A 16480-nucleotide genomic window follows, 5' to 3' on the forward strand; every position below is an offset into this window, starting at 1 on the left:
TGGAGATCTTGTTCTTCATGTCATTGAAGATCAGCAGCCCAAAGTCAACAAACCTCCCTTCTGCAAGCGCATGAATCATGGGCATAGAAGTAGTGGATGCCTGATTATATGACCCAGAATTTCCACCCATACATTGAATTACATGGGTGAAAAGAACTCTCCAGATCCCAGGAAGATTTTGCTTAAGAGGATTGCTGGGGATCGTGGAAGGAGGGTTCTTCAGATTATAGTTGTACCCAATCGATGGCAGCCATGCTTTCCATTCACTTTCAGTAGCAGGCTCCACAAAACCATTTTCATTTGTTTCTTGAGGAAACCCAAGAATTTGGCGAAGGGACGCAGGAGTGATAGTGACAGTTTTCGTCCCTTCTCTAACCGTACCCACAATCGACTGGGTGGACTCATCATAGTTGCATGTCCACCAGAATTCACGAAGAAGATGAACGTATATCTTCTCTGGATCTGCCATTATACAAAGGCTGGCAGGGGAAGCATGGATGAAATCCAACATAGGCTTATATCCTTTAGTACCTTTTGGTACGTCAGACGAGCCGAGATGGTTGTTCGGCTTAACAACCATCTCCGAAGCAGAGAAAGAGATTTTAGAAGATTTTACAATGTTGGAGGATGGAGAGAAAGAAGTGGAGTTTAGATAAGATTTCCGAGTGGCGGCGGAAGCAGATGGAGTTTCAGAAGATGAAGCCATTTTCACTTTTAGTAAAGAGATGAGTGGATACAAGGAACGGAGTATGTAAAGATTAAGATTTAGAAAAGATGAATAATTTTTTGAGAGATTCTGAAAGTTTGGAAAGAAGATGAATAGTTGAAAGAAAGCGTGAAAATGAAAGTATGAGTATAAGATTGTATATATAGGGTGTGGTGAAGAAATGTGATTGGTCAAAAATGAAAAGCAAAAGAGACTTTTTCTCTCTCCTCATTTTCAACATCTACAGTTGCTTAACAACTGTAACCCTATATATATTTATATATAAAACCCTTTGTGAGTAACGTTTTAAAAATTTATTTACAAAATACTTGAGTATGCGCCGTATGCGTCTGACAGAAACAGACCAACAGAGGCATAGTCACAGTCTCAAGTGGACAGATGACGTATTTTGAGTAAAACAAGTGGGTAACTTTTTGTAAACGTGTATAATATGTGGCACAAAAGACTGCCACGTCACCAACATAGTTACATCCGAAATAGTGAGTTTCAGATCCAGTCCTATGTTTTATTTAATATGTTTTATTTTATCTAAATAGAACATGTCTCAGCGAACTTATCGATAAGGACATATTTATATTAGATATCAGCGAGCATATGACACACATATGGCCGCTGAGACACACATATCAGCGAGCATATGACCAATAACCGTTTGCTATTGGACTAGATGGAAACTTTTGGCTTTCCATTGCCTTTATTTTGCTTTTTGCAAGTAAGACAAACTTAAGCTTGTTGACTCCAATCAAGCTTACACATGACATGTAAGTTAGATAGCAGAGTCACCATTCAACATCCCCAACCTGCTGACAAGATCTTTAAATCTCTTTTCATCTAAGGGTTTTGTGAATATGTCAGCGAGTTGATCATCAGTGGGGATGAAATAAATTTCAACATCCCCTTTCATGACGTGGTCACGTATGAAATGATACCTAATGTCTATGTGTTTGGTTTTGGAATGTTGAACAGGATTATGTGTGATAGCAATCGCACTTGTGTTGTTACACATAATGGGAATCTTAGTGTAGTCTAAGTCATAGTCAGCGAGTTGGTGTTTCATCCAGAGGACTTGTGCACAACAACTCGCTGCCGACACATATTCAGCTTCAGCAGTGGAGATGGACACTGTATGCTGTTTCTTACTAGACCAACTAGTTAACCTCCCCCCCTAACAGTTGACATCCTCCACTGGTACTCTTATGATCTAACATGCAGCCAGCATAGTCAGAATCAGAGTAAGCAACAAGGTCGAATTTGGACTCCTTGGGATACCAAAGACCTAGGGTCATGGTACCCTTCAGGTATTTGAAGATTCGCTTAACAGCAAGAAGATGAGATTCTTTAGGAGATGCTTGATATCTTGCACATAAGCAAGTAGCAAACATGATATCAGGACGACTCGCTGTAAGATACATTAGCAAGCCAATCATCCCACGATAGTGAGTGGGGTTCACATGCTTACCATCAGAATCAGCATGGAGATTATTGGGAGGAGACATGGGAGTTGGCTTTGGAGAAATATCAGACATATCAAACTTAGCCAACATGTCTCGAATGTACTTTTCCTGGTTGATAAAAATACCATCAGCGAGCTGACGTATTTGCAATCCAAGAAAGAAAGTTAATTCTCCCATCATACTCATTTCAAAATGAGATGACATAAGGGAGCTAAACTTTTTGCATAGTTTAGTGCTTGAGGATCCAAAGATAATGTCGTCAACATAAATTTGGACATATAATATGTGAGCACCTTTTCAAAAGATGAAAAGAGTGCTGTCAATGGATCCTCGCTGAAAGTTGTTCGAGAGGAGAAATTCAAAGAGGGTGTCGTACCAAGCCCTAGGGGCTTGTTTAAGACCATATAAAGCCTTATTAAGACGAAAGACATGATGTGGCTTGGCTGGATCTTCAAAACCAGGTGGCTGCTCGACATAGACTTCTTCATCGAGTTTTCCATTTAGGAAGGCACTCTTAACATCCATTTGATAGGCCTTGAAGTCTCGATAAGCAGCATGTGCCAAAAACAAGCGTATAGCTTCTAATCTGGCCACTGGAGCAAAGGTTTCATCAAAGTCGACCCCTTCTTCTTGAAGGTAACCTTGTGCAACCAGCCTAGCCTTGTTGCGTATAACAACACCGTCTTCGTCCATTTTATTCCTATATACCCATTTGGTACCAATCGGTTCCTTATCATGTGGCAAGGGAACTAAAAACCAGACGTGCTGTCGTTGAAATTGAGTCAGTTCCTCTTGCATGGCAGCAACCCAAGAGGGGTCAGCCATTGCTTCACCAATATTTTTGGGTGTGATCATTGACAAGAAGTTTACATAAAGACATGTGTTTCTTGTCGCTGATCGAGTGACAATACCCTGCTGAGGATCACCAATGACTTGGTGAGCGGGGTGACTTGTTGTCCACCTAAGTGAAGGAACACTTGAAGAACCTAGTTGAGTATCAGCAGAGGATGGGGTTATAGGGACAGAATGAAGAGGATTGTATGAAGAAAGGTCGATAGTGACAGTGGGTTCAGCGACAGGATGATCAGTTGAGTTATTTGATTGAGTTGAGTTATCATTTATGTTGGAGTCATCAGCAGACTCCATATCCTCAGCATTTGCTGAGGCATCATGAAACTCATTATCAGCGAGATCATCAACATGAACATCCTTAGACAACGATTTATCGTTGGCTGAGGAGGCCTGGATTGATCTCAAAATAGGTTCAACTGGCTCAATTGAGTAAACATGAGCAACAACTTGTTCCTCATCAATACATACTGATGAATCATGAGATGTCTGCTGAAGACATTCAGGTAAGGTACAAGGTGCATCGGAAAATGAGTCAGCTTCCTCATTGGAGGGTTTAGTGAACTCACTGAAAACTTCTTCATATGAGGAGGGTTGTATGTCTTTTAAGGAAGATGAACTTTCATTAAAAGTGACATGAATGGATTCATCTACTTTTTGAAGTCGAACATTAAATACCCTAAAAGCTTTGCTTATAGATGAGTATCCTACAAAATAACCATCATCCGCTTTGGGATCAAACTTACCTAGGTGATCCCTATTATTCAAAATGAATACAGGGCATCCAAACACATGAAAGTATTTGACTTGAGGTTTCTTACCTCTTAAGACTTCATAAGCTGTCTTATTATGTCTTTTGACAATTAGACAGCGATTCTGGGTGTGACAAGCTGTGTTAACAGCCTCAGCCCAAAATTTGTTTGGGAGAGAGGACTCACTGAGCATAGTTCTAGCAGCTTCGATAAGGGTTCTATTCCTTCTTTCAGCGACTCCATTTTGCTCAGGAGTTCTGACAGATGAGAAATTTTGTGAGATCCCTTGATCATCACAAAAAGATTTAAGATTGTGATTTCAAAACTCAGTTCCATGATCACTTCTGAGTTCTTTAACCCTTATGCCATTGAGATTTTCCATTTTCTTAATAAAATTTATAATCTCTTCAGCAACATCACTCTTGGAGTGAAGGAAGATAGTCCAAGTGTATCGTGAATATTCATCCACGATAACTAAGGTGTATTTGCTACCTCTTAGACTTTGAACATTTACTGGACCAAAAAGGTCAATGTGAAGGAGATGAAAGCATCCTTTGACAGAGTTGGCTTGCTTGGTTTTAAAGGAAGCTCTATATCCTTTACCTTTTTCACAAGCACTACAAAGTCTGTCTTTTTCAAAGTAGAGATGAGGAAGACCTCGCACCAAGTTTTTCTTAGCTAGTGAATTTATAGTTTTGAAGTTTACATGCGACATACGCTTGTGCCATAACCAATTTAGTTCAACAGCTGACTTGGCAAAGAAACAAGTCTCACTATCAGTTTTGATAGGAGTGAAGTCAACGAGATATACATCTCGTTTTCTTGGAGCAACCAATACAACTTCCTTGTTGATATTTACAACAGTCCCTTGATGTTTATCAAGAATGACTTTGTAGTCAGCGTCACAAAGTTGACTAATGCTTATAAGATTGTGTTTTAATCCATTCACATAAGCAACTTTGGAGAATTTGATTAACCCATTTGAGAGGAGACCATAATCTTCAGTTTGTCCGGTAGAATTATCACCAACCACTACAGTAGGGCCAGCAGCCTCTACATAGTTATCCAGCAAGGTCTTTGAGCCAGTCATGTGTTTTGAACAGCCACTGTCCAAATACCACACACCTTTTCCAGTGAACCCTGCAAGGATAAGACAGAAGGCTTTAGTTTGGTCCACTTTCAAACTCACTGACAGGAGTGTCAGTAGAATTAATGATGGGTGCATCAGTGGTGGAGGATGACTCAGCGGAAAGAGTTTCCTCAAGAGTGAAATGGTTTCCTAAGTCAGGAAGCATATGAGTTCTATCATTCTCATCAGTGGGCATCATGTTATACCCACTTTCTTGAAGCACCACTGAGTTGCTAACAACGTTGGGAGCACTAAACTCAACCAACATTGCTGGTCGTCCCCACGAATTAGAGATGACATTCTGAGAATGAGGAATCTCAATGCGTTGAGAGGCAATATAGTTAGCAAGATTTGTTTGATGAGACCCCATAGAATTAATGACAGACCCAGAGTCAATGAAGTGTGAGCATTTGTCAGTGAGAGAGGCATAGGCTGAAGTGTGAGCATTTGTTTGCACAACAACTTCAGGGGCATCTCTTGAATTACAGCAATCTGTTGCAATATGTCCTTTCATGCCATAGAGATAGCATTTCCTGTTTGAGGAATTGCTTTGTTGATTGCTAAGAAGGAATTCTTTGAGTTGAGAGGACAAGTCATTGACTTGTTGAGCAAGTTCAACAATTTTTGGGTCTGTAGAGGTTGAAGCCTTGGTCTTTGCTTTGGACTTAGGCTTTGATTTTTGCTTGCGAGAATTCTTGGAGAGAGGAGGGGGACCCAAGAGAGATTTGCCAGTGGGATCATCTAGACGAGAAGTGGAAGAGGAGGCCACTTGTGAGCCTCTTAACACACTCCAAGCTTGTTTTAGATTTGTGTGTTCAGTAGAAGAATTCCTAGAGTGAAGAACTCTACTGGGAGTGGTGGACCTAGAAGATCTATTTGGAGTGGAAGACCTCCTTGCCTGTGAGGGAGATATTCCCCAACAGGAATAGAAGATTGTATCTGCTGGGAGGACAACTGTCCTCTAATGGGAGTAGAGGATCTCACTTGCTGATGGGGCAAGTGTCCCCTTTGTGGTGTCACACTCCTTACTTGTTGCTGAGGAACATTTCCTCGCTGACGAGTGATACTCCTCATTCGTTGCTGAGGAATGTTTCCTCGCTGACGGGTTAAGTTCCTCATTTGTTGCTGAGGAACGCACCCTCGCTGAGGAGTGGTTGATCTGTTGACAAACTGAGGCATTTTACCTCTTTGAGGTATTGGATGTCTCATAATTGATCGAGGTGGAGAAGAATGAGAGGCCTGCTGAAGGACAACCGATTTGACTTGAGATGAGCCTTCATGATGAAACCTAGCATCTCCAAACCTTACACATCTCTCCATGAGGCGTTCATGTTGAGATTCCTCAGCACTTAAGACTTTAGAAGGAAACGAATTAGATGAGATAGACTGAGGTTGCTGTTTAGTATGATCAGCTCGCTGAGGCGTGCTATAGTCATAGGGAGCAGTAACGTTACTTCTTTTGAAAGTCTCAGACCTATTCAAAGTAAGTGGCTGAGGAGCAATGGATTTGTACCCATCACTTGAAATTTCTCCATGAAATGTTTCATTTGGAGAATATTGAATTTTGCCTTCGTGTGGCATCATGCCAACAATAGGCAAATGGGAGAACATGTTATTAGAGGATGAGGATGAGCTAACAACTTTAGCTTCAGATGAGTTTGAAGGGTCGCTGGAGAGAGATGTGGAGGATCCAGCGTCCATTTCAGTGTGGTAATCATTTCCTTTAACGAAATACCACTTTTTCATTTCCTCAGAAGAAGTGATGCCAGATGGAGGAATTGAGATTCCAGGTTTCACATCATCTTTAAACATGTCAGCGATGCAGGCAGCAGATTCAAAATCTCCACCTATCACTGCCTGAACTTGTGCAGGGACTTGTTCTTTAAGACATTGATGGTGAAACTTAGAAGCTTTTGACCAAGAGGTCACAATCTTCTTGAGATTGAGGACTTCAAGCTTGAGTTTTTCATTCTCAAGCTGAAGCTTTTGAGTCAGCAACTCATGTGACTGAAGTTCAACATGAACATTCTTTAGTCTGTTGAGTTTATCAGCTTTTTCACTCAATTCAGAACTTACTGAAAGGAGTTTTGAGTTAGCTTCAGCACGCAGAGTTTCTACGAACTGAAGATCGCATGACAAGGATTCAAGAATTTTGGTTTTGTCCTCATCAGCAGATGAAAGAAAGAGTATGTACCTTTTTGACAGTGACGTTGACCCACTGACGTGTTGAGACTTGGTCTTTCGTCAGCGCATCACTATCAGCCAGAGCCATGAGACACATGGTGTCAACATACATCATCAGAGTCATCTGAATCAACCCAATCATGCTCTTCAGCGACCAGACCTTTGCCTGGTATTTTGGCTTCTTCAGTTTCAGCCATTTTGGCTTTGAGCTGATAATACTTGTTCCTGTATTCATCAGCAGAATTAGAAGAGTTAGATTTTGGAGCAGCAGGAGTTGGGATAGAAACCCTGCATTCCTTTTGATAGTGGCCTTTTCTGCCACATTTCCAGCATTCATCCTGTGATTTATCCACAGGAAGCTTATATGGAGCAACCGACTTACGGTTGTTCCATTTCCTGGAGTACTTCTTTCCAGCGATTAAAGCAAATTCAACAAAATCACTGAGCATTTCTTGTTTCTCTTCAGCATCAAGCTCTTCAACAAGAGCTTGAAAGGATGCTGGAAGAGAAGAGGTGTTGGCACCATCATTGGGATAGATGGGCTCAGTAGAGATGAGAGCAAGAGGGTCAGATAAAGGGTTTGCAGAAGTGCTGGTTGCAGAAGAGGAGCTAGCATGTCTCCTGGATTCTGCAGAGGCTCTAATGTTTTGAGCCAGGGCTTTCTCTTCAAATTGAAGAGTGCCAAACAACTCCTCAAGATCCAGTTCTTGAATCTTTTTGGTGGTACGGAGGATTTGTCTTAGATTCTGCCATTTGAGAGGAAGAGAATCGATGAACTTATGGCATACCTCAAAATTGTCATGGGTAATGACAACATTAGTCATGTCATTGAGCAACCCTTTGAATCGGGTATATGTGCCCTCGAGACTTTCATCAGGAAGAGAAAAGAAATTTTCATAAGCACGTTTGAGGTCAATTTTCTTGGTTTTAATCAAGTCAGCTGACCCTTCATAAGTGCTTACTAGTCTTTCCCAAACTTCTTTTGAAGTGGGGAATTTAATGACTAGTTTCATCACCTCAGTGGGAAGGGTGGTGATGATCATGTTTTTCAATCTTGAGTCAAGATTGACAAGCTTTCGCTCTTCTTCAGTCCACTGCACTTCAGGCTTAACTAGATCTGTCACAATTTCAGGAGCATCAGGTGTGACACCTGGTGTCCTTTGAATATACGTAGGACTGTAAGGACCTTCATTTAAGATGGTCATAAGATATGGTTCTACACCCACTATGTGTAGTAACATTCGTTCCTTCCATGAGCCAAAGTCTTTTGGCTCAAACTTTGGAGGAATAGAGACGTAACTGAAGTCACGCGTGTTAACCAAAGTGGGTACAGACGACATCTTTTAAACAGAAAAATCAAGATTTAATTTAAAGAAAGAAAAGATATAATGTAAACACAAGAGGCAAACAGATCTTGTTCCAATAATTTAGGAACGGTGGCTCTGATACCACTTGATGGTCCTCGAATGCACTAGTTGTGTTTTAATTAACTAACTTGTAATATAAATACTAAATAACAAGAATGAAGATGAGATGAAAAGAACTTTGTTTAGTTATATGTATTTCAAACTAAACGATGAAAACATGGATGATTGTTTTACAACAACAATAAACAATAAACAGAAAAACTATGTTAAGTTTTTGGACACACAAAAACTTAACAAATTACTTAGAGAATAATGTAAAACTGTGGAATACACCAACCAGTTCTATGGCTAGGTCAAGTGATTCCTTTTATAGGCAGATAAGGAATCACATGACTACTCTAGTAGATGTTGACACATGAAGGTTGTCAACTATCTATTGGTGGATCGTTCAGATCTGCAGAGGTCTCTTTCCTTCATCTTGTTTGTTTCCAAAAGCGGTAAGAAAGAGAAACTCCATTGCACCGAAGTAGTACAAGGTCACATGTCTTTATCTTGATCTTTCAACATGTGTCATTGGGACCATTCTTCTACTCTTCAAATTCCTGCTCATATTTGACTTACAAATACTGGACGGTGAGTCATTGAACATATCCTTTAGACTTTGAAGATGGATTGTGCTTGCAGATATCTGAGCTCGCTGATGAGCCACTCGCTGAGTCCCTCAGCGAGTCCCTGATCCAACACTTTTCACTCAAGTAATACGTCATTTGTCGTTTAAACAATACCACAATCTTGTTTTACTTTATTGGTAGATATACAACTTCCTTTTTTGAGAACCATTTTTTTTATGAGAACCATGAGAACTCTTAAAATATATATTTGTTCACATGTTTCTTTTGTTCATTCACATGTGAAATGATATAAAAAATGTATGTTGTAGAAGAAGCTTTTGTAAGAAAACTTCAAAATAGCTTTTTATGAACTTGTGAATGAATTTGTTCACGTTTTTTGAAAAAAAATATTTCCTGCAACATATATTTTTATAACGTTTCATATGTGAATGAACAAAAAAAAAACAGTGATCCAATATAAAATCTAAGAGTTCTCACGGTTGTTACAAAATGGGTTCTCAAAATAAGGGTCCTATATATATAATACTATCTTATCAAGCATTTTGTCCTTTTTTCAAATCTCAATTAAGTAATTGAACTACCTAAATTACCCTTCTTCTTTATTCACTAATTTAAACATCTCTACCTAATATACCTATAATACCCTTAGATATCAACCATTCATTTTTCAATCTCTTTAAATCTCAATCATTCATTTTTTTTCTCTGCTCCATAAATCATTTCATTTCTATAGTTAATTTAGAATCTTTTATCTCAAAAACCGTATATCAATAAATTATAAAAATTGTATGGTTGTTCTTAAAATTTCATGCTCTTTCATTAGAGATGTCATTCGATATACTTTTACGAATTTTTAAATCCGATGGCAGAGTCCGTACGGTTAAAGCATTTGGTTATCATACTTTATGACTTGACCTATCACTTTACCATCTTACCGTCGCAACAAGCGGACACTAACTATCGTATATATATACACATATTTCGTTCCAATTAGTTTCAATGTATAGTTTGACGTTAAAAGTTTTTTATTTAAATTTTGACTGTAATTAATAATATGATATTATATTTTACAATTAAAAATCAATTCATTTATATTAGTTTATGGGAAATGCTTAATACAGCCTTATAAAAAAACTTATACCTTCCTTATTATGGGAAATGCTAAAGTCTGCCCCTTGATTTTCATTATAAATATACAAACAATTTATGCACCTTAAACACAGCCCTAAGAACATGTATTTAGCAAACCCCTTCATTTATATATCAAGTATTAAATAACATAAACAAAAATATTTATCAACAAAAACAATTAAATATGGACATATAGTAAGCTACATATAATTTGTTTTCCTTTAAATGTGACTACTGATATTCATGCATGTGATCCAAATTGAAATCTGTATTATATATTTTCTTACGTTACAATGTTAACATTGCAGTGGTTAGGTCTTCTCAACGCATACTTAGTAGAAGCACGGTGGTACCGTGATGGATATATACCAACATTTAAAGAGTACTTGGAAAATGGCCTTATTTCAATATCGTGTCCTTTAGTACTCATGCATCTTATGTTGTCAACGTCAGTTAGTTCGTATGAAGAAATCAAGCGATGCTTGGAAAGATGTGAAACCTTATTTCGCTACTCCTCGATAATCGGCCGACTTTTTGACGACTTAGGGACATCCAGAGTATGTCTTCTTTCTAATGTCTAAACTTAATTCTATAATTTGGCCGACCAATACTCACTGCCCTTATTTGCGGTGACCCAACCTGTAAATTTTATAAGAATATATTACAAGTACTATAACGTTTTATATTTTTTTAAATTTGTCCTACAGTTTATCATGTAATAATAATAGTTATATATATTAATCGATAGTTGATAATATTATGTATTTTGAAAGCAGTCATTTATGATTTCTTTCAATCTTCATTTAGTGATAGATGGATTTATATACAAGCTAGAGAGAGACATTGCTTTTCTAAATAAGTAATTAAAATCTCACCGATCAAGTTAATTTGTAGCTAAATTCATTCAAGATATTGCTTATAATCTTGTTTCTTTAGGATGAAATGGCGAGAGGGGATATTGCAAAATCAATCCAGTGTTATATGCATGAGACTGGTGCCACCGAAGAAGAAGCTAGAGCTTATATAAAATCATATGTGATGAAGACTTGGAAGATACTAAACAAAGAACGGCCACGAGCTGGCGATTCTCAATTTTTAAAAGAGTTTTATGACAATACAACAAACCTTGTTAAGATGGCGCAGTTCATGTACAGTGATGGAGATGGTCACGGTCGTCCCGAGGTGGCCGAATCTCGTATAGCTTCACTGTTGCTCAATCCAATCCAAGGCATTTAATATTAAACGAGTATGTGTGGACTTCATATGCAATTATTCAATGCTCTAAATAAAGTTATATAATAAAAGAGATGGGAATTGACTAAGATGGTTTATTATTTATTTGTGCCAATTTTTCTTTGTAGCAAATTAATCTGGAATGTCTATCTTTGTTGCAAACTTTAATTTATACTTTCATTTTTATGAATTTTATTAATCGAGTGGTCCAAAGTTGTTTCTTTATGGGCTATACATTATACATATGGTTCCGTTACTTCTAATCTTTATAGCCATGTGCAATGTTTTGAAATTTGAAAAAACGAGAAGTTATATTCAATACAAAAGTTCACAGTTTAGCAAAAGGATAGTAATAAATCAACCTAATTGGTGTGTCTAAAGATATGCCTAATAGTAAGATGATGACATGTGGAAAAATCAGGAGGCAAGATTAGGAAAGAGAATTAGTGGAATCCACATGTCAAATTCTTAAGGTTTTAGGTTGATTTTTAGGCATATGAGTTAGGTTGATTAATCATTTTCTTTAGCAAAAACACATGTACCTGATGAGAATCCGACACCAAAACCCCATTTGATCGAGGAATCCCCAAGTTGATCAGAGATTAGGACGGATATGGGATATAATTTTATTTCTAGGTGGGGATGAAAATGGGGACGAGGATGAAAACCCATAAATTACTACTACAAGAAAACCATCATTTAGAGACAAACTTAGCGACACACTATTTAAAGACGCTATTTTGAGACGCAAGTAAAGACTCCTTTAGTGTCACCTTAGTTTTGATCGACGCAACTCAAGTCGAAGACCGAGTCGCAAAATGTTTCAAGTTTACAAAGTCGCAAATGTTGTAGCAAATTAAAACGCTATTTTGCGATGTCTTTTGACACATGGCTAACATTGTCGCTAATATTGCGACTTACGGATCCACATCGCTAATGATGTCGATAATTTGCGTCTTCCTATGAACTTGTCCCCAATGGTGTCGCTTGTTTCATGATGTCTTATTTATAATTTGATGTTAAAAAAAATATTTCTATAAACTTTTCATAGCATGTTTTAATAAAAAAAAAATATACAAACTATTCCATTTTCATAAATTAATAAAGAAACATGGCTGCATATTTTAAAGAAAAAAAAGAAAAAAAAAAAGAGAAAGGGGTAAGGGAGTTTCCACAATCTGATCATCATCATCATCAATATGAAAACACGTCGCTTAAAAGATTGTATCCATCGCCTAAATTCTCACAGATCCATAACATCATCATCATCAATAAAATCTCACAGCTTCATTTTCTTTATTAATCGCCGATCCATTTTAAATTCTCACAGATCTACAATCGCAGCTCCATCCAACCACCGCAGCTCCACCACATAATCGCCGATCGCAGCTTCAACTACCGCAGCTCCACCACAATCGCACAATCGATCACGAATCCATTAGCGGTAAAAATACAATTTTTCATTCAGCTCATTTAGTTAATTTGATGATAAGTTTTCTTAATCTCTTAATTATGTGCGTTTATATATATATATATACTTTGTGTGTGTATATACTGCACATATATATGTATGTATGTGTGTATCTAGTATTATTTGATTTTGTTATGGTATTATTTTGTAGTGGATATATCCAGTATGATTTATGATATATCCAGTATTATTTTGTTTGTGTATATATTGCATAGATATATGTATGTAGATATATCCAGTATTCAATACGAGATTCTTGTAATTTGTTACAGTGTTGTATTCTATAGCAGTCGTTAGGTTATAATATGGTACACAATTTTGATGTTTAATAGCAGAAATAATGACTTCTCGTGAGTGGATGTATAGAATGGACACATCCGAGTTTTATGACGGAGTTGAGGAATTTGTTAAACAGGCAGATCGTTTTGTTCGTTCTCTAGGTTATACTGATGGTACAATTAAATGCCCGTGTAAAAGATGTAAAAACTTAAAATGGAAACGTCACGAGGAAACTAAGTATGATATATATAGATATGGATTTCTGCCTAATTATTATGTTTGGAATGTACATGGGGAGCGACGTCCTCAAACGCCCTCTCAATAAGAAATAAGGATAGATCTTAATGAAGGCGTTAGTTTAGCTTGTAACATGGTCATTGATGCTGCTGGCCCAAATTTTCATTTTGAGTCGGAAGCATCAAACTCTGAACCTGTGAGTCATGAAGCAAAAAGGTTTAATGATTTGTTACCCAAGGCAAACGAGCCTTTGTTTGAAGGATGTGAAAAACACTCTACTTTGTCAGCAACATCAAGGATGTTGAATATCAAGGCAGATTATAATATGAGCGAAAGTTGCTATGACCGTATTATGCAAGCATTTAAGGAGTTTATGCCAAACTCCAATCTTTGCTCTAGTTTCTATAAGACTAAGAAGATGGTATCACAACTAGGTTTGGGGTACAAAAAGATAGATATCTTTCCAAATGGATGCATGATATATTATATGGAGGATGAGGGTAGAGAGTGAGTGTTATAGGTGTGGTCATCCTCGGTATAAACCTAATGAACAAAGTCGTGCAAAGTTGAAAAATAAACCTTTTAAATACATGCACTATTTGCCATTAACACCAAGGTTGCAAAGACTTTATATGTGTAAGGATACAGCTGAACACATGACATGGCATCATGAATATCGAAGAGATCCTGGTGTATTGTCACATGACTGTACTTTGTTATTACAAGAAATGAAATGGTTAATATAGATATTAGCTTATATATTGAAATATATTCATACTTTATGAAAGAAAAGGTCCAGCCATACATTATCTTAATTATCTTCTACATCAATGATTTTATACTTATTCAAAAAACATATCTCCGATTACCCGATGGGGATTGATGCGTTTAATTTTTTTGAAAAATGATTTTTAATTAAGAAAGCACTGTTTTAAATTTATAAAAAGTTGTACAAGTAAATACCTTAACAAAACACAAACTAACTAGCAGTGTACCCGATCCCGATCGAAAGTAGATAGTGTTGTGGTAAGTACATAAATGTTCGCAGGGACGCTTGCACTACCTAGCCTAATAATGTGTGTAATTCTAGCGGTCGGGGTTGTCACGATTTCCTATTATACAAACAAAGCTAAATAAAAGTCGCAACCGCTTATACAGCGAGATGCTTCGGTTAAATCTGAAAAGTTGATTTGAAAGCAAATAACAGCAATAAAATTAAAATACTTGTTTGGCATCTCCAATCTCATGGTACGTCCATATTACCTATCTTACCTACTTGCTAGACTGTTGAAAAACTTAATCACAGCTCAGATTTGTTGGTGCATTTTTCTCGGTGACAAGAACATTCTAGATGTGTGATGTATATTTATATATATTCAAGTCTTGTAATTTATCTTGTAATTACCGTTTGTTAATAATATTACCTTAGCATATATTGTTGATCATAGTAGGATCCATTTATGTTTATATGTTTGTTTATTATTTAAGTTTTGCACCTAACTTATCATGAATGTAGATATTACATGTAAAGAGTCATTAAGTTAATATTGTTTCTGCGTTTAACAACAGTTGAAATATTAACTTAATGTACTTCCAAAGGGAAGTTAAGTTAATTGTGTTTCTGCGTATTAACAGCAGCAGAAACATTAACATAATCAATACTTCCAATAGATAATAGAGACAATGTCGTTTCTGCGTATTCACAGTAGAGACATTGTCATAGCTAATGTTATTTCCGCGTATATTTACTGCAAAAGAAAAATTGGCTGAGTTAATGTTAGTTTTGCGTCTTGACTGGAGTTGAAACATTAACTCAAATATTCCTAAGCGTCATTTGAGGGTTCTTGGTGCTGGAACATATATAACTAAATATCATTATTCACGAGTACGCAACAGAAGCAAATAAATCCATGTAATTAAATAATTAACCTTGAAAAAGGATTAAGGAATACCTCTTAATTTAGATGATAAAGTAAAGAAAACTTTAAAATGATTTGAAGTAAATCCCTCTACGATTGCACACTAGACACCTCTTATACTATATGCTAGTACCCCGATCGCAAACCGAACAATCCTTTGTTTCTTTCCCTAAAAGTCGAACCAAACAAAACCCGAAACCCTTTGTTTTTGTGTGTTTCGATCGAACCAAGAAAAGGAGGGAAAAAGAGGAGAGAAACCTATATGTGAATAGAATGAAAAACCCTTGAATTAAGCCCTCTATATATAGGGAATAATTAGGGTTTAATTATCTTGGAAAACAAGTTAAATCAAGGCTTAAAAAGCCCTCGATAGAACCGCCCCCCCATAGGAAAATTAGGGTCCAACACTAATTTCCTATTTTCACATTTAATCATCCTCTTTAATTAATTAAATACAATTAAGCTTTTAACTTATTTAAATTAATTATTTCTTGATCAAACTAATTAATATATTACTTTAATATATTAATTAATAATATTAAGTTACCGTGTCTTTTTGTGTGACCCCGTAGGCTTAAATCATTTTCGGACATACGTTCTTTTTATGTGATCATATACTAACAGCTCCTACTTGAGCTCGTAATTAATGAAGGTAATAACATTGGTTAGCGTCTAGCAACACGCCAATGTTCCCAGAAATATTTAAGTGTAGTTTCTTAAAGTATATTTAAATGGTAGATGCATTTATTATCCATTTGTTCAGATACCGTGTTAAACATGAATATGGATCAATGTCATTTCATGATTTAACTATTCTGTTTCTCATTTCATCACTACTTAAGATTACCAAACATAATCGAGACACATCTGGATTCATTTGGACATGGCCATGTAAACATCTTAAATAGTCCCAATGAGGGGCCCAGTAGTATCATTCTGCAACTACCAGTTGGAGGAACAAATCCTGTATTGACTACACGTGACAGTCATCATACTTCATTACACATTCTGAAAATAGCCCTTTATGTACTCCTTTGTTCAGGAGAGTTAGAACTATATCAAGTAAATGTAATCCATACATGCTGACCTGCTTGTATCTCAAGTCAAAGGATCAAT

General features: G+C 36.9%; 1 protein-coding gene across 1 annotated transcript in view; it reads left to right on the forward strand.

The window, feature by feature from the left end:
* LOC122607996 (R-linalool synthase QH1, chloroplastic-like) overlaps window positions 1-11667 on the forward strand; it is a 28164-nt gene extending 16497 nt beyond the window's left edge. Inside the window, exons 6-7 of the mRNA XM_043781079.1 lie at window positions 10534-10782; window positions 11162-11667. Of these exons, the coding sequence (XP_043637014.1) occupies window positions 10534-10782; window positions 11162-11461 (549 nt within the window). The 3' untranslated portion in view covers window positions 11462-11667. The remainder of the gene's footprint in view (window positions 1-10533; window positions 10783-11161) is intronic.
* Window positions 11668-16480: the final 4813 nt, after the last annotated feature.

The sequence above is a fragment of the Erigeron canadensis genome, chromosome 1 (assembly GCF_010389155.1).
Source record: "Erigeron canadensis isolate Cc75 chromosome 1, C_canadensis_v1, whole genome shotgun sequence".
Taxonomy (NCBI): domain Eukaryota; kingdom Viridiplantae; phylum Streptophyta; class Magnoliopsida; order Asterales; family Asteraceae; genus Erigeron; species Erigeron canadensis.